Genomic DNA, 23,948 nt, shown 5'->3' on the forward strand with positions numbered 1-23,948 from the left:
TTTTATAGAAAAATAGAAAAAAACTACGTGCACTTTTTCCTCGTTGTCATTTACTGTCACACCCCCAATACATTTTCCCAGGGGTGTTTTGTGGCTTTTATTTTGTCAGTGCAGTGCTGGCCGTGGGCGGAAGTTCCTCTATGCGCTCCGTGGCTGAGCGGACGCTGCTGCGCGTTAAAATTAGCTGGCTGCAGTCTTTCGGGGACACCTTCTGCGGACCGCCGGAGCCCTCAGAGCAGTGAGTACCCTGCCCGGTGTCTTCTTCCAAAGGCTCCATCGCGACGCCGCCCGGCGTGGACGTTGTGCGTTGGGGGCCCCTGAGGGGAGTTGGGGGGGATGTGCGGATGTGGCAGGCTGATACTAGTTGAATCTGGGAGGCAACACAGCTGGACAGTTGAATCCCGCCGGACGGATGCCGATGCTAATTAGTCGTTTTGGAAGGATGATCCATTTATTGTCGTTTTATGAATTTTATGTATTTTTTTTATTTTTCTTTCTCGCAATGTCTCGATCGCTTTGTTCAGACGCGGAAAACACCCCCAGTTACAGTCCGGATTTGACTGGTCTGAGTCGGGTTGAACAATTAACCGTATCCAGTCACGGAGCGTGTTCGTGTGAACAGTAACATCTACCTGCCATCGGATGCTGTGATTCTGGAGGACACCTCGCATTGTGATACGTTGTTATGAATGGCAGGTTAATGTGCAGCCACGCACGGCGGAGCGCGAGGGCAAAGGCACCTAACGGGTCGAGTCCAAAGTTCACTCCTATAATATCGCCTTCATAAATGAATCATAAGTACGGTGATGCTATATTTGGTCCGCTCTGCAAAGAACTCAATACTGTGATTTGGTCTTTTTGTTGGACGATCTGGTGTTTTCTTGTCACCTCGTGAGGATCTCATGGAGTATAATTCAATTTTAAAGAGACATCCCGCCTCTTTCACTCCACCGACCCGCCGGCAAACCAGAGTTCTCCGTTTTATTACCAATCCAGCAGCCATCTTTGGTGCAATTTCTGGTGGAGTTTCATCACGCTGCAGCACGTTCTTGCAGGGACTTCACTTCCGTGTGGCTCTGATCTCCCAGCAGTTCAGCTGGAGAATGTAAAAAAAAAAAAGGGTTAAAAAACAGCCTCAGACTGGGTTATCTGGACACGCACGCGCACACGCACACGCGCACAGGGGGTACAATGAGCACGCTTTATGCCCAGCGACGTATCTGATGTCTCTGACAATGCAGGCCAGTTTTATCTGGTTTGGGGTTATGAGAAACGTGCATGAAACGCACCCACTAGTGGTGTTGAGATAACAATAACAGTAATTGCATAACATACGGCCCTTCGCCCTCATGCAATCTGTATTGATAAAAATAATACAATAACACCCCGGTGTGCAGCCAATCACAGCAGTTCACAATACACACACAGAAAGCTTCGGCTCCGTCCAAGAGCTGCTTTCCAGCCTGAGTTTGGGGGGGTTGGTGTGAACCCATAAGAGGACGTGGCAATTTAACGCTGCCAGGGTCAGGCATCGCCATGGCAACATTATGCTGAATGAGCAGCATGACAATCCAAAGAGGAGCATTATTTGCTGCTGCCTTGTGTCTGCAAAGGAAAAACAAGAAGTGAGGGACTGAGTGAGTCCTTGAGTGGGGCCCCAAAATCCTGGAACGATATCAGTCAGCGCTTGTCATTTGTGTCAGGGGTCATTTAGCCAACTATGTGCATTTCCCCCTGCAAAAAAACGGAGTTCTCCGGCGGTAATCCATGACAATTGTAGCTCTAGTGAATCCTCAGACATTTGTGTTTTGTATTTGTGTTTGGACCGAGAACGTTGATCCATTTATTCCATGCGGGCAATTGGCATTGAAACATGTATCTTTCCGTAGATAAAAATGGCAGCAGAGATCTCCACTTCCATAAACATCAAGGAGCCCCGGTGGGACCAAGGGACGTTTGTAGGTCGGGCCAAACATTTCTTCACCGTCACCGACCCCAGAAACATTCTCCTCACCAACGAACAACTAGCACACGCACACAAAGTCGTCACTGACTACAGGTAAACCAGGCTGCAGCCGTACGGGCGTAGCAGGAGCACCGGGGTGGGACTTATGTACTAAATGTTGTATGCCGCCTCCTAGGAAAGGTATCGTCTCCCCGGGACTGACGGAAGATGAACTGTGGAAAGCGAAATACGTCTTTGATTCGGCTTTCCATCCCGATACTGGAGAGAAGATGATCCTGATCGGCCGCATGTCAGCGCAGGTTCCGATGAACATGACGATCACTGGATGCATGATGACCTTTTACAAGTGAGAACTTTTAGGATTTTAACGTCTGGCTTTGGACCGTTAAAGCCAGGCGTTTAGATTTAACTAAATGACCGACACTATGACCACAGAGCACATCGTTAATCGTTGCTCATCATTCACTGAGCATGTTAGTAATGTATTTCCTACTACGACAAATCACCTTGTTCCTCAACCTAATTACTTGCGCCTGCATTTTTACGTGCGACTTCCTTTTGATTCTACGGTTTTGTTTTTAATCTCGCAGGACAACTCCGGCGGTGTTGCTCTGGCAGTGGATCAATCAGTCTTTTAACGCCATCGTCAACTACACCAACAGGAGCGGCGACGCTCCAATCACAGTCAGGTAGGACGCATGTGCTTCGCCGCTGACTCGTATCAACCCTTTAATTCAATCGTCGGGGGGGTTGTGGATAGCTTTCGTGTGATGCGACTCTTGTGTTTGCAGTCAGCTCGGCACGGCTTACGTGTCTGCGACCACGGGGGCCGTGGCCACCGCTCTGGGACTAAATGCACTAACAAAGGTACCCGTTCACGTAACACCCATTATACATTACACAAAGCCACAAACCGCCTCTTTGTCATAGAACAGCTGTATTACTTACAGGGTCCTGCTATCAGAATGTTTTCTCAGCAGCTTTTCAAAAGTGACTTTGTGCTGGAGAAAAGTACATCCAGAGCAGAAGCTGCAGTAAGGTCTGCCGGTCTGAGAGGTTAAATCGGCCGTGCTACCAGAGTACAAATGATCCAAATGATCTAATGTCCTCCTGTTTTGTTTTTAATGCCTCCTCTGTCTCCTGTTGTAGCACATCTCACCTCTGATTGGACGGTTCGTTCCATTTGCTGCCGTCGCTGCCGCTAACTGTATCAACATCCCTCTGATGAGACAAAGGTAAAGAGGACACGCAACACCCAGCAACACCCCCGTGGCTTTTGAAGCATGTTAACAATGAGAAAAACAACAACAGGGAACTTTAAGACCATTCCAGGTTGTAGGTTGAATTAAAGGCTCTGTTTTAAAGGCTCTGCTTGTTTTCAGAGAACTTCAACACGGCATTCCCATAACCGACGAGAACGACAACCGGTTGGGTGAGTCGACGAACGCCGCTCAGCAGGCCATCTCTCAGGTTGTGGTCTCCAGAATCCTCATGGCTTCTCCAGGAATGGGTACGAATACGTTTATATCGCTCAAATAAGACACCTGAGGTCTGTCAACTTGAATACGCTTTGTGCATTGATATCTCTGGTTTTGTATTTTTCTCAGCCATCCCCCCGTTTTTAATGAACCACTTGGAAAAGAAGGCCTTCCTGAAGGTAGGCCTGCTTCTGCTTTGTTACACGGCTCCAACCTCCGACGTCAGCTTCGTCGTTATTGTGTTAAACGAATTAAACGGTTGGGAACGCCACGTCGCTCGCCGCGCCTGCCGCTCCGTTTTCCACATTGCCGTCGCACATCAGAGGCATGAAAAGCACCGAGGACACGAGGACACTGTGGTGCAGGAATTCGCCACTGCTTTTTGTGCCGCTCATTGTCTTTTGTTTTTCTGCGTGGTCTTTTCAGAAGTTCCCATGGATGAGTGCACCTATTCAAGTCACCCTGGTGGGATTCTGGTGAGTCGTCAGAGATGGTCAACCTGATAAGCCGCCGCGTCAAATTCCATTCACGGCTCCTCTCGTTTGCTTATGACGATGTGACATTTTAGTAGCCCCCAGGTTTATGTCACTATTTCAAGAGAAAGGCGACATAAGATGGTTTTAGTGATGTCATCAGTGTCATCAGCCTTTTCTCAAACCACAGCCCTGGCATTTGCAAGTGCTTTCATCCTTTCAAGTTTTAATTAAAAAAAAAAAGTTGGAGTGTCATTACATGTTTCGCTCTTTTCCATCAGGTGTCCTTTTTTTTAGCCAGCCAAATGAGCTCAGATCTTCCTGCTCTGCAGCGTGTGTCCGTGCGTTTCATAAAGCTGTGTTTCTGTCTGCAGCCTGGTGTTTGCCACTCCACTGTGCTGCGCCTTGTTCCCTCAGAAGAGGTGAGGGAAAAGTTCAAACTCGACCCAGAGGGGTCCGTGACCCCGTCGGTTCACAGAGCCAATGCTCGTGTCTCTAGTTGAATGTATGCATGAGTGTGCGTGATTCCTCTCTGCCTTGAAAAAGTTGCATAACACGCCTACTGACCAATTAACCCCTTCGTTACTCCCACCCCCCCCCCCCACGATCCAGCTCCATATCGGTCAGCCGCCTGGAGCCGGAGCTGCAGGAGAAAATTCGGGCCAACCACCCGGGAGTGGAGAGGGTCTATTTCAACAAAGGGCTATGAGTGCGCAGCCCACTCATCCAAACACTGCCACAACACCGCTGCAGGCTCGGTCCTCGCCTCTCTGCCAGCCCTCCTCATTCAGTGTGCCAAAGTTAAGTTTGCGTCTCCTCGTTTCCATCATTCAGGCGTTCAACCCGGGGACTCCCTCTCTTTGTAACGACACGTTTGCTCCTGTCCATGTGATTGTTGACTTTGTTGTAACTGCTAGAGAAGATTTTTCCTCCCGCTGGGATGAAAAGGTACGACGTTAATCAAAACAGATGCTGTATAGGGGGCAGCGCGAGATCGTTTTAAGTGGACATTCTTTTCTGTACAGTTCAAATTTTTCCGTTGCTGTCAAACCATTTCCTACTCTACTACCTGAGGTTGGCAGTCTGCTATTTTCTTAACAGCATTGCAATCTATTAGAATCCCATTTTAACCTTGGTGATACAAACGTCGGCATTTCGTGCTTCTGCCAAATTTCTTTCACACCTCATCAACGATTGCAACCTCTTAACCATTCCTCATTTCAAAGGCATTCACTCAATCATACTTGTATTCAGTTCCTTTTGCCAAACGAGCGACATCCAGTGGGCCTCGAGGCCTCTTGACATATAATCCTGAATCTCAAGACAACTCCAGGGATCCACCCTATAAAATGTGACATGCTATGATGGTCGGCAACCATTGATGGGCCAACATGGTGCTATTTTGTCTTAATCTGTGTTTATCCAACTATTTATTCTGCTTGCCAAATATGCATGAACAAATCCCTCATGATTGAATCTCCTCGGATAAGATGTTTCTGTATATTTAGTTGCTTCAAGAGAGCTGAGCGGTGGTGACGAAATGTAAGTAATGTTAGACGCACTTGTTCGCATTTACCTAATCCATGATATCCCACAGCTAATGTAGGATTTGGCAATCATAGTATTTAATACCCCCAAAAGCGTTCATGCCTTTAACAGACTTGTGTGGATCTTTGTACCTTAATGTGGCATCCTGGGAGGTTTACTGCACAAAGTGCGTTAGATTTAGGTGGCAGTTTATCCAAACCTTTGGATTGTGTTAACATGCGTCAAATTTAGGGGGAAAAAGGCCAAAAGCCAGATCAAGTGTTTTTCGCGGCATGGATGATCAATCTAAACAATACGTGCTTTAAATGTGACTTCCCATCATGAACTCGACCTGCTCCGTGGACTCATTAACCTTTGACCTCAGTCTGGTGAGATCCCAGTTAAAATCGGGGGATTATTAACAATGCACCGGTAACTATACAGAGGCACACGATACCACAGACATACAGCACACAGTCGGTGTGGTAATTCCTGTCCTGCAGCTGTGTGGTTGCCAGTAACCAGACGTCAATGGACCCCGTTAAAGATGCCTGTGCTCTGCCGACCTGAATTGATTAGTGTGCCACATTAACGCGAGATTTAAGATTCAACATCGAAATCAGGGACTCGAGTGAAAAAGACACAAAACCAACAAGCGGTATTCAGCAAATCTAATTTTGAAAACCTAAAGAATGATTTTTGTATTTCTAAGCACAGCAAACTCTTGTAAAAATGATTTGGTTTCATTGCATTTCAATCACTCATCACAATGTGTAATGTGTTTAATGTTTAATATACTGAAATCTACTTGCATATATTGCTGTGAAGGTAACTTTATTTTAGGTTGTCATTGTGTCCAGAGACGTGTTGGAGGTGGAGATGTTCCAAGTGAAGTTTGTTATTTAGTGTTAAAGGTGACTGAATGTAACATTCTCCAATGTCAGCTGCTTCGCTGTGTTAGTCCGGAAAAGTTCAACAATTTCAATACATTTCAAATGCTGCACATTTTAAAAACTTGAACATTTTCAGTTTCCTGATCGCAATACTCTTCTGTACAGCCGAGAAAAGATGATAAATATCAAACTTCCCCTTTGATAGATAATATTTCCAAGTATCCGTTAACCTCCAACCGCATCTAATTAACTAAACTAACAAGCTTCCATGTACCAAATGAGATGAAAAGTCTCCACAGCCAAAGCGATACAAATCGACTCGAGAGGAAGAAGTCATTTAGTTTGCCTTCATAGCAATGAATATTGAGAAAATATATCTAACAAAAACGTGGTATTTGTCTTGCAGTTAGCTGGGGTGACTTGATGTTTAGACTAACTGGAAGAAATAAAGTTCATGACATCTGTATTTGGTGTTTGTCCATTATGTTCAACCGCAGCTCCCGAGCGCCATCTTCTGGTTCAAACTGGACGGAGCCGAGTGACGTTACAAAAGTGTTTTATTCTAAAGGCACTTAATGTTCAACTAGGAAAGACGGCATACTTGCTTCATTTGAACGCTCACAGATCTGAAGCCCTACGGACGTTTTTCCGCCAGCCAATGCACAAAAACAACTGCACAGGGAGCATTTTGACCTCAACAGAACATAATGCATCATGGGAAACCGGCGCAAAGAAGTGATGGCTCCTTTCATGGTCTACGAGAATCTCTAGAGGCGCTCAGACACAAATGTTACAGGAATAGCTGGAGTGCAGTGATCATCTCCTGAGTTGACACAGTCAATAGTAATGCAGAGGAGAACATAAAGCATAGACAGTTTAACAGCATCTGTCTATGATATAAAGACTTCACTTTGATTACACAACCTGATTTTAAATAAAACACTCAATTCTACTTAAGTCCCCCACATTTGTCTCTCAGTAACTTGTTTGGTGGTACTGACATGGCTGTGTTTGTTCTGCTCCCCTGGGTTTAAAGACGTTTCTTTGATGGAGGGCAACGGTTCACATTTTAAAAACAAAAGATATTCCTTGAATCAATGAACTACAACGGTCTAGTGTGACGCCAGAGAGAACACACGCGTTTGCGCTTTTTTTCCACCGCAAACATGTTGACTTGTCATTGAAGGAAAAGATGTTGCCAACAATAACGAGAGGCCGCGTGAACAATATGAAACCAACGCAGCTAAATGGAATTCGGCCTTCGTTCATTTCACACCTGTGATTTTCCTCCTGTGACGAGTCAAAACGCCTTAAGTGAAAAAAGCACACTTGGCTTTTTCTTTATAAACTGCATCATAAAAAAAACACAAAACAGTGTCTTTGCAACGAGCAAATTCACACACGTACAAAGTCATTCACGTAACAGTTTCCGTTGGAGTTTAACTGCAAATAATGTTCATATTCAGACTGACATCCTGCATGATTAGGCAACGATGAGGGCAGACCCAATTACAGACACAGTTGACGACCTCGTCTCTGTTCAGTCCAAGGTAACCTGTACGGTGTCATCTTTGGAATGGGACGTTTGCCAAGGTGGCACTTCACCTGGCACTTGGGTAACATTCACCACTCCACCCTCATTAGCACAGCGCACAAAAACAAAAGTGACTTCAGCAAGTTACATGCTTCTTTTCATTCGGAGCTTTTTTTTACTAACTACACATATTGGGAGATTAAAAGTGAAAATTTGGATTTGGATTTAACAACATTTCCCCCCCAAAGATTATAATGAACAACAGATAAATAAAAGGTAATATAAATACTCTGGAATATAATTATACAACAGCGTTATAGTATTTCTTCATTTAAGAAATTAAGTCAAATATATGACTCAGTGGTGTCCACATATACACGGGGCACCACTGCTGAGATGTCTTTGGATAGATAGCAGCTGATCATCATTCTACTTCCCGGTTGTGTGGATGCTTCATCTCCACGCACACAGGGAGTGTCGCAGGGCTGCTCAGAGTGCCCGAGTGTGGTGACCTGCAACTAAGGGACAGAAAGCCACCACTTCAAGCTCCGGAGTGCATGTGATCAGCTGGTTGAGCTAAAAGAAAAACCAGGAGCGTGTAAGTGACCGGCGCTGCCCCGAGGTATCTACAGCAGATAGAAGGGCTGCTACTCAGCGTGCAGCCCCCTAAGCTTGGCGCGGCAGGACAAATGCATTTGAACTCTACTCTTATAAAAGTCGCTGCTGACCCACGTGAGCCCCGTGTACTCAGCAAAAGTCCTCCTCACACACCGCGCCCCCCACCAGCAGTGAGTGCTTGTCGGGCTCACTGAGCACCAAGCTGTGGAGGGAGTTCCTGTCGGAGCGCAGGGAGTTGATGGAGGCCCGGCTGTAGTTCACGACGCGGTCCAGCAGGCTGAGTCTGGGGGAGGGACGACGCAGCTCGCCCATGCCGATGTGGACGCTGACGTCCGACAGGCTGCCCTGCCGTCTGCTGTTACCCAGTCTGGCCTCCAACATCTCGGCGGTGGGCTTAGTGTAACTAAAGCAAGCCGATGAGAGAGAAACAGAGAGACCAGAATGGAAAGGGATTGGAAAAAAATGATTTTAGATGATTATGAAAAGGGAGGAGAAACAAAGCACTCGGATGAAACGGTTCTGACAAAGCAGAAAGTATCTCATTACCATTTGAGTAGAAGGGAGGACAAAACCACCGAGACGGACGACAGAGCCATCGCAGCGGAGCCCATCCAGGGCTGCAACACCAGCCCGACTGGAAGGAACACACCTGGGGGGCGGACAAGGTTCAGATTAGCACGGTGGTCGAGGTTGTATCAATGATCACTTATTGATTATTTTGTAGTAACCTACCAGCAGCGATAGGAATGCCGACCAGGTTGTAGATTAGAGCGAATACAAAGTTGATCCTGATCCTCCTGACGGTCTTTTTAGAAAGGTCGATGCTGGCCACCACATCCAGAAGGTCATTCTGCAGACCAGATTTATATGAAAACGGGTAGATGACAAAGCGTTGTCAAACAAGATAGATTGTGCTTAGTTATAAGAGTGTTCCAACTGCAGAAGGGCTAAACCATTTGAGATAATAATAAGCAATGTTTGAATCATTGAATCATTATTCTGACCATGTATCCATTAAGGCTGCATAATATGAAGGAAGTATGCACGCGATAATGAGAAATACCACAACAATAGTACTTGCAATAAGTAAACAGATTGTTATTTGTATATTAAAATTAGCTTGATAAGAAATACATTATAGGAAATGATTTTGGAATAGAAGGTACTCAATGCAAAAGGCATTTTATTGTTATTATACTGACATTTTATTTCAACAATCTCTAAAACAATATTGCGGTCTTCTCTCATGACACAGATGTTCTTCTCTCTGATTTTAAAAATGCAAAAACTAGATTCAAAAATAATGTTGCATCACACTGCAGGATATAAATAAACTGATTGTGCAAGAGGGAGCAACGCATCACCCCACGTGATGTCTTTCGTGTTTCAAGAGATGTTAACAAGAAACGGATGTGACCGTTGCTTGGAAACACCGTCAGCTGCTCCAGCTGTCTCTCTAAATAGCTATTAGGGGGGGTGGTATGCTGCAGATTTTAACTCCTAAAAATAAGATGGGTTCAAAATAATTGTTGGCTGCCATGCTGAGGCTGAAAAAAAGGGTTTGTGAGGTTTAAGAATACATTTATAAAGCCTTCACCATCCCAAATGATCTGGGCCAAACATCACACCAGAACTTGAAATATAAGGAGCTTTATGCATTCAATGCTTGAAGTGAATATATTACATAATAAACAACTTCCATATCTATAAGTACTTCTACGAAGTGAATGTTTATTTTTTTCTCTTGATTTAGACAGATCCTCTGAGAAACCCCATGTCTTGTGAAATATGGCATACTGCAGCATCGCTTGGATTAAACGTTTGGTATCATCATTCAGTGACGCCGACTGTGCGTTTTGTGTGACACTGTCATGCCAGATCCTGTGTGTCACACTGCCTCTATGCTGCAGGGCAGACATATCATGTTTGATGTTTTCATGTTGTGAAACAGCTGATCTGTAGACTGTAAGACTGTAGACTTTAAGCATAAATTCTCACCCTGATCAAAACCACATCTGCCGCCTCTATGGCCACATCTGTCCCAGTTCCTATAGCAATGCCCACGTCAGCCATGGCCAGAGCAGGCGAGTCGTTGACACCGTCGCCCACCATGGCTACCCTCTTTCCTGCCTGCTGCAGCTGCTCCACCTTGGCCACCTTGTGGGAGGGCAGCACCTCGGCAAACACCTTCCTGATACCCACCTGTAGGAGAGGCAGAGACAGACATCATGTACATATTATGGGAGAAGGGTGGTATATTTATTTACGCATGACTGTCGCCTCACGGTTTTTAAATGTAATATAGCACTTTTATATCAAAATTGATTGCGCCTTCTTATCAAATCACACTTCTCTTCCATATGTAAAATATATAATTTAAATTCTATTAAACCGCAGGTTTTTTGCTATTGTTATTTGTCATATCATCCATCTCTGTATACACTTTCTGTCCATACCTGAGCAGCAATGGCACGTGCCGTCTTGCTGTTGTCTCCAGTCATCAGCACCACCTCCAGGCCCATGCTGGTCAGAGTTCTAACGGCAAGCTCCGCCTCCGGTTTCACAGTGTCTGCGATGGCTATCATCGCGCACAGCAGATCTACGTAGAAAGGAAAACTTGAAATGAAAAGGTTGCGCTGAATAATAAGAACAGAAAAAGAGAATTGAATCAACAGAGTAACTGTTGGCAGTCAGTCAGTCAGTCAGTCAGTCATTCCTTGTGAAGCGGCACTACTCACCGTCCACGGCAACTAGAACTGCAGTGCGTCCTCTGCGCTCGTGCTCCATCATGGCGTCATCTATATCCGGTCTAACCTGCAGGCAATTCCTTTTCATCCACTCTCTATTTCCAATCAGAACCACGTAGTTGGCTGTCTGGACAAGGTCTACACACACCCACACACACAGATCATTTGGGTTAGAGAAGCATGAAGGGGAATGACATTAAGCGCAGCTGAATCACTACTTTAATACAATGGTAAACGCCTATAACAAAGTGTTTCCTAACATACTTAGTGGCTGAGGGTCCATGATAAGTGGATGGGAGCTGGTGGACATCCTGGTGTCACTGATCTGGATCAGGACGCTGTTCTGCTGGGTGTTGTCGTCGCTGTCGCTGTCCGCCTGTTTTAGCAGGTTCTCCGTGTTGCTCACCTGACACCGGATGCCACAGCCGGGAACCGCCTGAAAGTCGGTGCATGCGCCAAGAGACTCTGTGCCGAGCTCCTACAACACAGAAAACAACAAAGGTTTAATGGAGCATAAGGATGATCATGTGGTGGGTCTGAGATGTTGGATTTAAGGTGGAGACCTACCTGTTTGCAGTATTTGGTGATGGCTGCTCCCAGAGGATGTTCACTGTTGTTCTCCGCCGTACCCACGATGGCCAGTAGTCGGGAACGAGGCATCTTGTTCCCCTCCACAACTATCTTGACTTGGATAACCTTTGGAGCGCCATACGTGATGGTCCCTGTCTTATCGAACACCACCGACTGGACCTGCCGACAGAAGGAGGTGTGAGAAAAACAAAGAGGCTATCAGACTGTATGAAGGATCCATCTAGAGCAGGGGTCTCAAACTCAAATCAGCTGCGGGCCAGATGCAGCCCACTTCAACCGAACGCGGGCCAGACTAGCGTCCGAACGGCATGGTCGACAATAACACAACTTAACACTCACTTTCAAAAGCAGTCATTGAACCCCACCCTGGGGGATCGGTCCGAATGAGACACTAGTCCTCCTTTAACTCAGCGGGGGAGACCTAAGGTCATGTGACCGTGGAATTCCTTTATAGCCAAACGTGAAGTTACGAGAATCGAAGCTGCGTAGTAATGGACGGAGACGCTCGTCGGTGACGTCAGATGCTTCATGTGTTGTTAGTGTGAGTCGTAAAGGAAAACTTTATTAAACGAGCGATGCTAACGGTTAGTCACATGATCACCTGCGCGAAAGAGGGCAGGAAACTGAATTTCACCCTCCTGCTCTCTGCACCTCGGCCGACACACACGACCCGCCCCCCATGTCAGTCACATGCATGCCACGTTCACTGGACAAGCACACAGTAGGAAACCAGAACATCATAACATGTCCCACACAGCAGCTGACAGTGGGGTTACAGTATAAAACTTGCGGGCCGCACTAACATTACACTTTCATATTATGGATGGGGCCACAAAATATCGTCCCGAGGGCCGCAATTGGTCCTTAGTTTACTGGCCCTTAGTTTATCTCCAATAAACTAACTCTCTCTCTCTCTCAGTCACACTCAGTCACACACACACACACACACACACACACACACACACACACACACACACACACACACACACACACACACACACACACACACACACACACACACACACACACACACACACACACACACACACACACACACACACACACACACGACCTGCTCTATATACAAGAAGGGCGCCATCCTTCTGAAAACACCCATGTCTTAACAGGGTCTGCAGAGAAGGCAGCGAGTGTTAGCCAGAGTAGGGCGGGTCTGCTTGGAATGGGTGTGTAGATAATTAAACCACCGTCAATAACAGGTTTCACAACTGCCAATACGTGTGCAACAGGTATTCTGGCATGTGTGTGAGACCATTTCCCAGAAATATTGCTAGTGAACCGCTGCTTCAGCTACAATGTGCACATCAAGACTAATCAGACCCCTTTTACAATGGAATTAAATTGAAAGTTGGTTGGTTACATAGCCCGCTGACTGCACACAGAATAATGTCAGAATTCCATTATTCACACACCTTGTGCGCCATCTCGAGTGGCTCTCCTCCCTTTATCAGGATGCCATTTTGGGCGCCGACCCCCGTGCCCACCATGACAGCTGTCGGGGTTGCCAAGCCAAGAGAACAGGGACATGCGATGCATAACACCGTTATGGAGGCCTGGAAGGCGAAACGAATCACCGCCTCAGCTTTGGAAATGCTCTTGTCGTAACCCTGAAGGAGGGAAATGGGGCAGTTAGATTCCCACAGTTACAGTAATAAGGAAAGATATCAGATCTAGTAACATTTATTCACGTCAAACGTTTTAAATCAGTAAAAATGGAAATGGATCTAATTTCCTAATGTGAACTGTGGAGTACAGATATAGATTGAAAAGAAGACTCACAGGAAAGTACTCCTCCACCAGCGAGAAGTCTAAAAACCCGATGACAATCCAGACGATCAGTGTGAGGAGGGAGATGCCAACAATGAATGGTACAAAGTAGCCGCTAATCTTATCGGCATACTGCTGGATGGGAGCCTAAAAATGAAAAAGGTCAGACTTTTAACACCGGAGCAATTGCCATCAAAGCATGTGTACACAGTGCATGATCTCCAACGACTTAAATCACCTTAGAAGTCTGAGCCTCCTCGACAAGTTTGACGATCTGGGACAGCGTGGTGTCCATGCCAACATGTGTAGCACTGACGAGCAGGGAGCCATTCTGGTTGATGGAGCCTGCAATCACAGTGCTCCCGGGCTTCTTAGTCACCGGCATGGCCTCACCTGGAGTCACAAAGCAGCAGCTGGTGAGAAAATCAGTCAGAGGCAGCAGAGACTGCACTTCCGCAGGAACCACCATTCACACAATTATCAAACACTAGATTTCTTCGTACTGATGATGAAGACTAATGATGTAACAAATAAAGGCTGCTAATTGTTCTGGTTAACTGTGTTAACATGGCACCACTGGGTAGGAAAAACATCTAAAAGACTCATTTATGGGATCAATTGGATCTATAAACTATAAACAAATTAATTTCCCACGTCAAATAGAGGATCGTCCTATGATTTTAGACCAGGACACTTGGTCCCAAACCGTCCTTTAATTTATCAGTAGCCTAGTGACACGTTTGACCCCAGATTTATTTCTCCTTTTGTAATGACGTAGCATTCATAATAGAATGTCTTTGGCTCATTACAGGTGACGGCTAAACCAATCAATGCTAATTGTACAATGAGTTTAATGCATTGATGCTCCTGCATTGATGAAGAGAAACTAAATCCGAATTTCAAACCAAATACCTGAGCGATCTGAGTGAAAGGCATGCACAGGACTACAATACAATAAAAGTGTTCCATGACAACATAGACCATTTCAATGAGATTTTTAAATAAATAAATAAATGTTTAAATAAATTTAAATAAATTCCCAGATGTTTCCAGGACTGGCAAACTAGTTCTCAGATGTCATGGTTTTCCAAGGCGTTTGAGACACCTACGGTAGTGGATCCTCAATCAATACAAATCCATACTTGTCTCTTCATTTGCTGCGACCAACCTGTGATCAGCGACTCGTCAGCCATGGAGTGACCCTCGATGACCCTCCCATCGACTGGAAACTTTCCTCCAGGAACGACTTTCACCACATCGCCCCTCTGCACCAGCTCAACATCCACCTGCTCCTCACTGGCACACACAATGTTGTGAACAAACAACTGACGTAAAATGGAATTTCATTTCCCAGATTAGCTTACTTACTCAAGTGAGACCTTCTACTGACTTCCACATGAACCAAACCGTACAAGTCACTCAACATTTTTCTCTTCATTTCAATTGTAAACATTAGAATATCTTGAAATCTAAAACAAGATATGATTAAGATACTTAAGATGAAAAGGCTTGTGTAATAAGATGACGACAAACACAAGAGTACCTGATGAGGGACTTGTCGCTGCCGAGCGTGACCACTGTGGCCTCGGTTGCTTGTAGCGACATCAACTTGGACAAAGCTTCAGATGTTTTGCTCTGGGGAAAAGTAACAAGATTTCCCAATGACTAACAGATTCAATTAATTTCAAGTCATAGAGGGCGGACAATGACATAATGAGCTGCACCTTAGCTATCTGCTCCAGCCAGCGGCCCAGGGAGATGAAGACAAAGAGCATCGGCGGCGTGTCGAAGAAGGTGATGGGGTTGACTTTGGCCTTCTCGGCCATGGCAACTATTAGGACGACCAGCGAGTAGGTGAAGGCTATGGTGGTAGCCAGAACTATTAAGACATCCATGTTAGCGGATCTGTGTTTGACCGCTTTGTAGGCTTGAATGTAGAAGTATCGACCTCCAATAAACTAAAAAAGAGGAAAAACGGAAAACGTGTCATACAGAGTGTGTGGAGCTGAAATTTTTGTATTACCTGGAAGTGCAGTGGATCCCTCGGATTTACCTGTACAGGCACACAAAAGAGGAAGGAGAGGAGGTTCATGATGGAGAGGCCTGGGAGCAGCTGTCTCTCCAGGAACATGGTGGCGTGGTAGTGGTTGCGATCCTCCAACGTGGCGTTGTGTTGATGGGAAACATTCATGTAGTGGTCCATGATAATCATGTAGGTCATCATGCCCATGACAGGCACACAGAAAAACAAGCTCACCAGGAAAGATTTCTTCCACCTTGAAGAGAAGAGACAGTTGTGAGTTAGAAATCCATTCATTTTGTTCTGCGATCTAGGTTTTCATCTCTCCTTACGCCATCGCACTACATATTGAGTTAAGTTATGTTGTGCTGGTTCCACCTGACCTAAAAGCAGAACTGTTTTCTAATAAAAAGCATCTAAAAGAAATGGATTCTATCTACATCAGACATGCTTTGAGTTGGATTCAAATCCATATGAAAGCAAAAATGCGCAGCATGTTCGTGGTGCAGAAACACAAAACGCTGCTTACTGTCGGATCTCTTTGCTGTGGTCCAGGTGACTGGCAGTGCGGTCGCGCTTCACCAAAGACGCTTCAAACCCCAGATTCTATAAATAACAAACCCCTGATCAATTACCACCAGGATTAAGAAAATAACTCAAACAATGCTTGGATGACAAACAAAAGAATACCTCGATCAGCTTGATGACGTCTCGCGGCCCTATGATTTCCAGGTCGTGCTTAATGTGTGCCTTGTTGGTTGCCAAGGCAACAGAGGCATATATAATCCCCTTTTCTCTCATGAGGCTGGATTCAATTTTGTGAACACAAGAGGCACACGTCATTCCCCTGACCTGAAAGAAGAGGTGCAGGGATGCACACATATTAAAGACGGGTATGGAGTGAGGAACAGGCTTGATTCATTACATCTACATCTCCTTTTCAAACTGACATGTCTATACAGCTTCTCAGCTAGTGATTAAAATGTTTATTCATGAATGTCATGTGGTTGAAATGAATGCTAAGTTGAATGCAACCTTGATGTTAATGCCATCTTACGGTGACTCACCACTAGCTCCAGGTTCCCATCGGCCCCTTCGTAGTTCTCCATAACGGAGGCGCTGAAGCCCAACTCTTTCACACACTCGGCTATTGCTTCAGGGTCGATGAGCTCCGGGTTATAACGCACCTCTGCTTTACTGGCCATTAGTGCTACGAGCACCGAGTAGATACCTGCACAAGGTCAAAGATGCTACGTTTAGCTCCTGGTGACAGCGATGACATGCGATTAGTCCTCGTTAAGTATTTCTGCGTTTTTACAGACCAGATTCATTCTTGAGGTTTCTCTCGATGTTTGCCACGCAGGATGCACAGGTCATCCCTCCTATCTGGATGTAGCATTTAGAGTGTGTGTCTCTGTCGTTTGCTTGAAAGCTTTCTTTTGTTCTTTGTAGGTCCCCGTCCAACTCCTTATCTTTCACAATTGAAAAACTCGAAGACTTTGAGAGACTGAGATTCGGTGCAGGAAGCAGAGAATTGGTCTCTGTGAACAACAATTGATAGCTTTTAAAACAATGTTTTGGGCTGAGGCGCATCCAGAGGCAAAAAAAGTCACATACAAGTTTAAACTGCTTTAGCCGTCTCGCCGTTTCAGAAGGTAGCTGTCAAAAAGAAACACGGCCCATCTTACCAGGTAGGAATGCGTCAAAGCCCATGTCCTCCACGGCCGCCCTCAGCTCCTCCGGTGAAGCCTGGAGGGGATCAAACTCAAAGGTCCCCTGGTGATCAGACAGGGAGACGTGGGCTGAAATTACTCCCTTCCTTGTAGAGATCACGCCTTCGATGGACTGGACACAGGAGTTGCACGTCATGCCCTCGATGTGAATATTAACCACAGATGCAAGAGGTTGGGTAAAGCAAGGCTGAGAGGCAGCAGGCTTCGCCTGGGTTGCTCGCGCAGGCCGAGGCGGTGATAAGGCAGATGTGGGCGATGCGGAAACGTCCCAGGTTTGAGTCTTGAAGTTTCCTGGAGGCAGCGCCTCAATGGCCTGCTGCAACTGAGTCACAGAGACCTTCAGAGGATCGTAGCAGATGGAGGCCTTCTCCGACTGTAGAGAGACCTCCACAGAGGAGACACCAGGCAGCAGAGAGATGTTGTCTTGGATGTTGACCACGCATGAATGGCAGTGCATGCCTTTCACCCTCAGCGCGGTAAGCGTTGTGTCTATGAAGATTTCGGTCTCTTCCGACGGCGACGAAGCGGTTGGTTTTTGGGAATCGACCAAACGTTCGATTTCACTGAGGGAGAGCTGCAAAGCCCGAGGCTTGGACCTGACAATTGCTTTGAAGCCCGCCACAGCAATCTGGTCGGTGATGGTTTGGACAGTGATGAGGTAAGGCAGGTACACGATTGTAGCTTCCTGAGTCTCTAACACAACTGTTGAGGATAGAAACACAAGTTTTTCATTTTTCATTTCAGGAGGCGGTGACTATGCATGATAAGATGATGCATACGTTTGCAATGGAAGAGGCATATAAAAAAGAATTCATGAAAACAAAATCATGTCCATGTTTGCAGACATGAGCTATATGCTCAAGTACTTTCTCTAGTAGAAGAATTACATTTAGAAACCCAATTTTATTAGAAAAGCCCTTAAGACAGGTGGGTGGCTTCAGAGTTTGTGTGTCCACATCACGACACCAGCGGAAGGATTTCATTGGTCGTGATCAAATGCCACTGAGCACCCTGTAAGTGGTGACCCCAGCGACGCGACAGACCTGTAAGACGTGCTTTCCTGTGTAGTGCAGCAATTGTATAATGACATCACTTCTATCTCAGACAGTGTGGTAAAGCTAACATTACTAACAACTTGTAAATAGTTAAAAGTACATCACCTTTGATCTTTTCAATCCCTTTCAGTTTTCCAATTTTCCCCTCGATGGTGCTGGAGCAGGAGTGACAGGTCATTCCCTCAATGTTCAGCTTAAGGAGCGCCGCCCTGCTCCCCGTGGTGTGGGATGGGGACGAGGCTGGACCTTTTGCCATTGGACTGTGATGTGGTGGCTTCTCCGCAGGTGTTAATACTGCCACCACCTCACTCAGCTGCTGCGCTGAAGTCAGGGAAGGAACAAAGGAAACAGTGATGCCCAGCGGAGCTGAGCTCTCTCGCACATCCAACACTCCCTGACACTGGGAGAGCTTCTCCAGAGCCTCCTGTCGGGCTGCGGGCGTCAGGCCTGAGGTGGGGATCAGCTGGGTCTCTGTGGGGACCGGCGAGGCCGCGCTGGAGTCCGACAGACTGGATTCAAATCCCATGTCCTCGATTGCCTCCGACAGAGACTCTGGGCTATGTTGGCTGTGGTCAAATATGACCGTGGCATTCTTCTGCTCTAAAGACACCTGAAAAAGAAAGTCACAATGTGAGTTAAGCGATTAAGTACAGAAGGTGCATTCATTAAGTAAGAAAGGAAACCAATCAGACTAGCAGAAGGCAGAAATGTCAAAACTGGCAAAAAAGTACATTTCAATATTTGTTCTAAGAAATCCCACAGGTTCGAACTATTTGAATATTTATTAAATAAAATAGATTCTATTTCATGTCTATGACGCAGACTCAAATGAAACGCAGAATCCCTGCTGAGAATAATAACAGTCTGAGGCTAAAATGTAGACCGGGGCTATGAGTGTATGACGTCACGGCAACAGTGTGCCTCAATCGGGGCTTTGCTGGTTGGAAGGTGCTCAGGTCCTAATGGTGTGACTCTCTCACTTCAGATTAATAAGAGTTATACCGCCACGCACTGAATGTAGACAACTGAATGGGGAGGATCGGCAATTGTTTTCTCCTCACCGATATTAAGTTGTTTTAACTGATTTAAAATCACAACTAAGACGTTATAATAGAATAATCTATATTATCTGTTCCCTGTTGTGCAATTAGAGATACTTCCGATTGGTTCATATGCATGTACGCTAAGCCATTTTAATTAGCACACATATCATTTAAAAAACAGTTTGCCATCATTCATCCACGGATGTGCCGCCTGCTCTGCTCTGCATTTCAAGCTTTGATTGTGTTTTCCGAAAATAGTCTGTTCACACACACAAAAATAAGGATTGTGTGTTATTGTGGTTATATAAATGTAATTTAAGTTGCTGTTGAATGCTGTTACACCGCCCCGTTACTACAGGAGTGTGCGGGAGAATAAACCGTTTTTGACCGCAGTAAAAATGTTAATTTTGAAAGTCCAAATCCCAACAAATGTGGAGAGCAGCAGAATACGTCTTATCTTTTTTCAATACATTTTGACTTTTGGACTGAGACCATTTCTGAGACGAGGAGCGCCCGTTGAGAGAGGGAAGAGAAGGTGGATTATTTAATAATATTGTTCAACCACACATGATGCTGTATCATAGTTGCACCAAGCACAGAAAAATACTTGTTTCTTGATCAGGAGTCATTGCTATTAAATAGATCTATGTCTGAATAAAATGTTCAAACACTTATAAATGTCTATTCCCCCCAACTTAAATTTCTCTCCTGAAATAACTCTTGAAGGCATGATTTTTTTAAAGCTCAATCAGACACTGAAAAGCTGAGAAACCATGAGAGAATGATAGGAAAACCGAAACAACTGCCCAACTTTAGCCTTATGCAGTCATACCCACAAAATGTCATTCCATTCCTGCTTTAATCGCTTTTCTTTACAGTCAAACCGTGTCTGCATGGTATCAACCGTGGACCTTGAATATATAAAAAAAGAAGTCAGTCCACTGCTCAAACTCCCTTTATGTTTTGTCAGCATTATGCCCCTTAACTGTTCCTCTTTAGAAGGAGGAAACATGTGACACGCTTAATGGATCACTTGACTGAACCATGAGTTACAAATCACAGTGGGGATTTTGTTGTGAGTGCGCATGCTTGTAAGGATTAACTTTTCTTTTTCTGAGAATGGGAGATGGAGGAGGGCAAGAAATGAGATGACTGTTGTACCAAGAAACATCCATTCACTCCTCCCAGATCATGTCTATATAAATTAATTTAAAATGAACCAGGACCTGGATTCTCTTAAGACATAAATGACATTTCCTGTGGGTACAGACTTCACATCGACCCGCTGTCACAGCCCTGCAAAGGGCGATGCTTAATCAGGAGCACAGTATTACGTTATCTTCTCATTTAACTCCAGCCTGAGGGGTAAACACGCACTAAACAAAACAGCAGACCACAACTATTGCAATTAAGTTATCTCTCATGGCTTTATTGATGTTACTTTGTTGTAAAACCCGCCCAGCTAGTCCCGAGGGACCAAGACCAAATCGAATTTGCATTTGCCAAAAATGGGCAGGAACCACTAATGATTAGTTAAAACAATAATGGATACCTATCAGCCCTTTCAACTAGGTTCTAAGGCTCTATTCTAAAATACCGGTTACTTGGTAGATCCGGCAGATCCGGTTTTAACTGTGCTGGCAATAAGTTCAAAATCCAAAAATGTGTCAACCGCACATCAAGGTGGCAAAAAAACAAAACAAGCTTTAACTTGAAATGTAAAAATGTAGTCATATCTTTGCAATAACTGAATTTACCTTTATATGCATCACTCCAGGGAGCGACCCGATGCGCTGCTCGATGGACTGGACACACGAGCCACAGGTCATTCCCACCACACCCAGAGAAACCAAACTCAGGTTGACTTTTTGTGTCATGATTGATATCTCTAGAAGGAAACAAAGAGCCAGGATGTATTTTTTTTTTTTTTTACAGAAACAAGGATACATTGACCTTTTAAAAAAAAGGTGAATCAAATATGTTTAAAATTGAAAAATAATCATGCAATCCAGCAGTGAACACAAGAACAAATGCTACCAAATTAGATTCATTTATACAACATGCAACCACATTTTCACAATCACGTGACAAAAACAAAATAAATCAAATCGATACATAATGTATACATACATGTTAAAAAAAAGTAAAACCACAAGTTAAGTCTTTGCTTAACGTTAGATGAAATAATCTGGTAATCATGCAGCGGCAGATTAAAGCTCTGAAAATTATTTAACTTTCGTTTACCCCTCCAGTGTATCAAAATACAGGTAAGACTGCTGTCCTATAAGAATGCTGGTGCCAAACTCTGCTACCGAGTCAATGTTCACCAGTAAAGTCAGCATCTCCGGGCTTTTGACACCTGCCCCATCAAAGTAAAAGGTCATTTCAGCTGTCAGGCTTTGTCACACAGACCACAGAGCTTCTGGATGTTATGGTCGCCTTTTAAACACAAACTGACGAGAATCACAGTCAAATATATATGACAGGTCGGACGATATTTTACACTTGAGACTCATAACGTCCATGAATACAACTGAATTATGTAGGTAACAATGTTAACGTATATTATCTAGTTACACATGTGTATAGATTATTTGTAACAACCTTTTGAGTTTTCTGGCGACTACGACTGACTTTAGTGAGACACTTCTGTTTGTTACTTAACATTTGCTACGCTTGGAAGCGGACGTCAAGTACCTTTAACCGTAAAATAGCTGTTAGCTAAAGAATTAACGTTAGTTAAATTTAAGATTAGCATTGCTTCCGAATAAACTGACAAAGCCATGTAGGGTCTACCTAAAGCCTATGTTAGTAGTCAAATGATTATTTCCTTTACGTTTTAGACAAAACATGTCATCAGTTAAAAACAAGGCTAATGTTAACGTTAAGTTTTAGCTGGAATAAAAGCGTAACTCTTACCTTACAGAGCAGTTAGCTACAGGCTAATGACCCGACGTTAGGCTGTCACACCGCGTAGCTAAACTAGCTAGCAGGCTTCTTCTCTTCAAACTACGTTTGACGGGAACGCCGGGGCATCGTCCTGCCTGCGAGGATCAACAAACCGTATTGTGGTTATCGTTTCCTTCCCGTGTTATCAAAAGAAGTGGCCTGTGAAGCTGTTCTTTCTTTCTTCGTCTTGTGCCGACGTGACTGACGTGCGCGCCGGCGCGTCACTGCAAATGGGCGGAGCTACGGGGACACGATTTGAAGCTGGACAGACTTTGCAATAGTTTAGGTAAACATTACCCTGAACTGACCTCGTGAGGTAGCTACTGCGTTGAGACTTCAGTTGGGTTACGGCTTACTCTATAAGTTATGATTTATTTGTGCGTGTTTGCCAAAAACAAATTATGTAAATGAGTTGTGACCTCTCCTGGCGAAACTCTGTGTATATACTGTATTTAATGTATATTATTCCTCTGTTGTAACTCATCAGTGGGATGCAAAATGGAAATTGTAAAAAGCACAAAAACCACAACCGGGCTGCGACCTCAGTAGAAGTACATGTTCATACTGTAATTATAGTTTTTAAGAGGAATTTGTTTCTGGGAACCTGCTGTCAAAATAAAAGCCAAAGCTCGACTGTTTTAATGTGCTCATAAATGTAAAACAATTATAAATGCTTAAAAGCGTCACTTGGCCTAATTAAAAGGCAACAAAAACCTAAAGTATTATAGAAGTAGCCTAATATTCAACCACAGTTATTAAACACATAAAGGCCGAATGGGATGACTTGACTTCATAACTTTAGTAGCCGGCATACTGCAGCAAAGCAGAAGAGAAACCTTGCCTGAAAGTTAGTTTGACGGACATTTTTAACCCCTTATGCGCACACAAACACACACACGCTTTATGCATTCCAATTACGCGTGTACATGGCACAGATCTAGTGCTCTTAACAAGCTTTTAACACAAATGTAAATAAATGAGCTAAAGCCAAGGTAAAGCCACTTCAATAAAAATTGTGCATTGTGTTTTTTAGATATCTTCTATAGCCTATCCCTGCATGCATGTCAGGGATCCAGCAGATCCAGCAGATCGGAAGCCTATGGCCCATAGCTCCCCTCTCAGTCACTCCTGCTGTCCTGTATCAGTAAGACACTGCGTTTCTCCACCGATCCCCACCAAGCACAAGAGCACAAAACTGGGAGGAAAGTGGTGTTTTTGAGCCGCTCTTGTAAGTAACTTGTTTGATTGCTTATTCGTTCTGTGTTCAATGAGTAATTCAACTCATAAATCTCCCAGATGTCAGTAAACATTGTAGTTCAGCTCAGATCAAAGAGCAGGTTGATAGTAACAATTCAAACATAAGTGCAGTATCTATATGGTATTGATCATCCCCTTAACCTGTAATCTAAAACTACAGTCACCAGAGTACCAACCTTCAAAATATGTTGTAAAATTGTTATCTCCAGGCAAGACCAACATATTTGTGTGCAGATTTAACAAGCAACTTACTGCTGAAACCCCGTATCTAAAGATCCC

General features: G+C 44.6%; 2 protein-coding genes across 3 annotated transcripts; one reads left to right on the forward strand and one right to left on the reverse strand.

Moving 5' to 3' along the window:
* The first annotated feature begins 81 nt into the window (after positions 1-81).
* sfxn1 (sideroflexin 1) lies at positions 82-6,803 on the forward strand. 2 transcript variants are annotated; one of them, XM_040174295.2, is made up of 11 exons: positions 82-238; positions 1,890-2,059; positions 2,142-2,312; positions 2,557-2,655; positions 2,758-2,833; positions 3,116-3,201; positions 3,349-3,476; positions 3,574-3,623; positions 3,871-3,920; positions 4,292-4,339; positions 4,530-6,803. In XM_040174295.2, the coding sequence occupies exons 2-11, from the start codon at positions 1,896-1,898 to the stop codon at positions 4,624-4,626; spliced, it is 969 nt and encodes a 322-aa protein (XP_040030229.2). In that variant the 5' UTR covers positions 82-238; positions 1,890-1,895; the 3' UTR covers positions 4,627-6,803. The 2 variants fall into 2 exon arrangements, with proteins under 2 accessions (XP_040030229.2, XP_077958372.1); XM_078102246.1 differs by having other exon boundaries at positions 200-798.
* Positions 6,804-6,876: 73 nt separating this feature from the next.
* atp7a (ATPase copper transporting alpha) lies at positions 6,877-22,640 on the reverse strand. The gene is made up of 23 exons (XM_040174294.2): positions 22,383-22,640; positions 21,221-21,351; positions 18,526-19,030; positions 17,321-18,067; positions 16,955-17,173; positions 16,700-16,863; positions 16,323-16,484; positions 16,162-16,238; positions 15,666-15,888; positions 15,337-15,570; positions 15,156-15,247; positions 14,781-14,908; positions 13,851-14,005; positions 13,625-13,759; positions 13,258-13,452; positions 11,804-11,986; positions 11,501-11,714; positions 11,228-11,374; positions 10,946-11,088; positions 10,488-10,691; positions 9,222-9,339; positions 9,036-9,138; positions 6,877-8,892 (listed from the first exon to the last, which is right to left on the reverse strand). The coding sequence occupies exons 2-23, from the start codon at positions 21,338-21,340 to the stop codon at positions 8,619-8,621; spliced, it is 4,542 nt and encodes a 1,513-aa protein (XP_040030228.2). The 5' UTR covers positions 21,341-21,351; positions 22,383-22,640; the 3' UTR covers positions 6,877-8,618.
* Positions 22,641-23,948: the final 1,308 nt, after the last annotated feature.

This window comes from Gasterosteus aculeatus, chromosome 4, assembly GCF_964276395.1.
Source record: "Gasterosteus aculeatus chromosome 4, fGasAcu3.hap1.1, whole genome shotgun sequence".
NCBI lineage: Eukaryota > Metazoa > Chordata > Actinopteri > Perciformes > Gasterosteidae > Gasterosteus > Gasterosteus aculeatus.

Bases quoted from the DNA above. Each gene is read 5' to 3' on its own strand.
- sfxn1 (XM_040174295.2), top strand. From the start codon at position 1,896: ATGGCAGCAGAGATCTCCACTTCCATAAACATCAAGGAGCCCCGGTGG. The intron at 2,834-3,115 runs GTACCCGTTCAC...CTCCTGTTGTAG, and splicing joins GACTAAATGCACTAACAAAG to CACATCTCACCTCTGATTGG. The intron at 3,202-3,348 runs GTAAAGAGGACA...GCTTGTTTTCAG, and splicing joins ATCCCTCTGATGAGACAAAG to AGAACTTCAACACGGCATTC.
- atp7a (XM_040174294.2), bottom strand. From the start codon at position 21,340: ATGACACAAAAAGTCAACCTGAGTTTGGTTTCTCTGGGTGTGGTGGGA. The intron at 16,864-16,954 runs GTCTGTAAAAAC...GACCTTGTGCAG, and splicing joins AAACCTCAAGAATGAATCTG to GTATCTACTCGGTGCTCGTA. The intron at 14,909-15,155 runs GTACTCTTGTGT...TGTGTGTGCCAG, and splicing joins AGCGACAAGTCCCTCATCAG to TGAGGAGCAGGTGGATGTTG.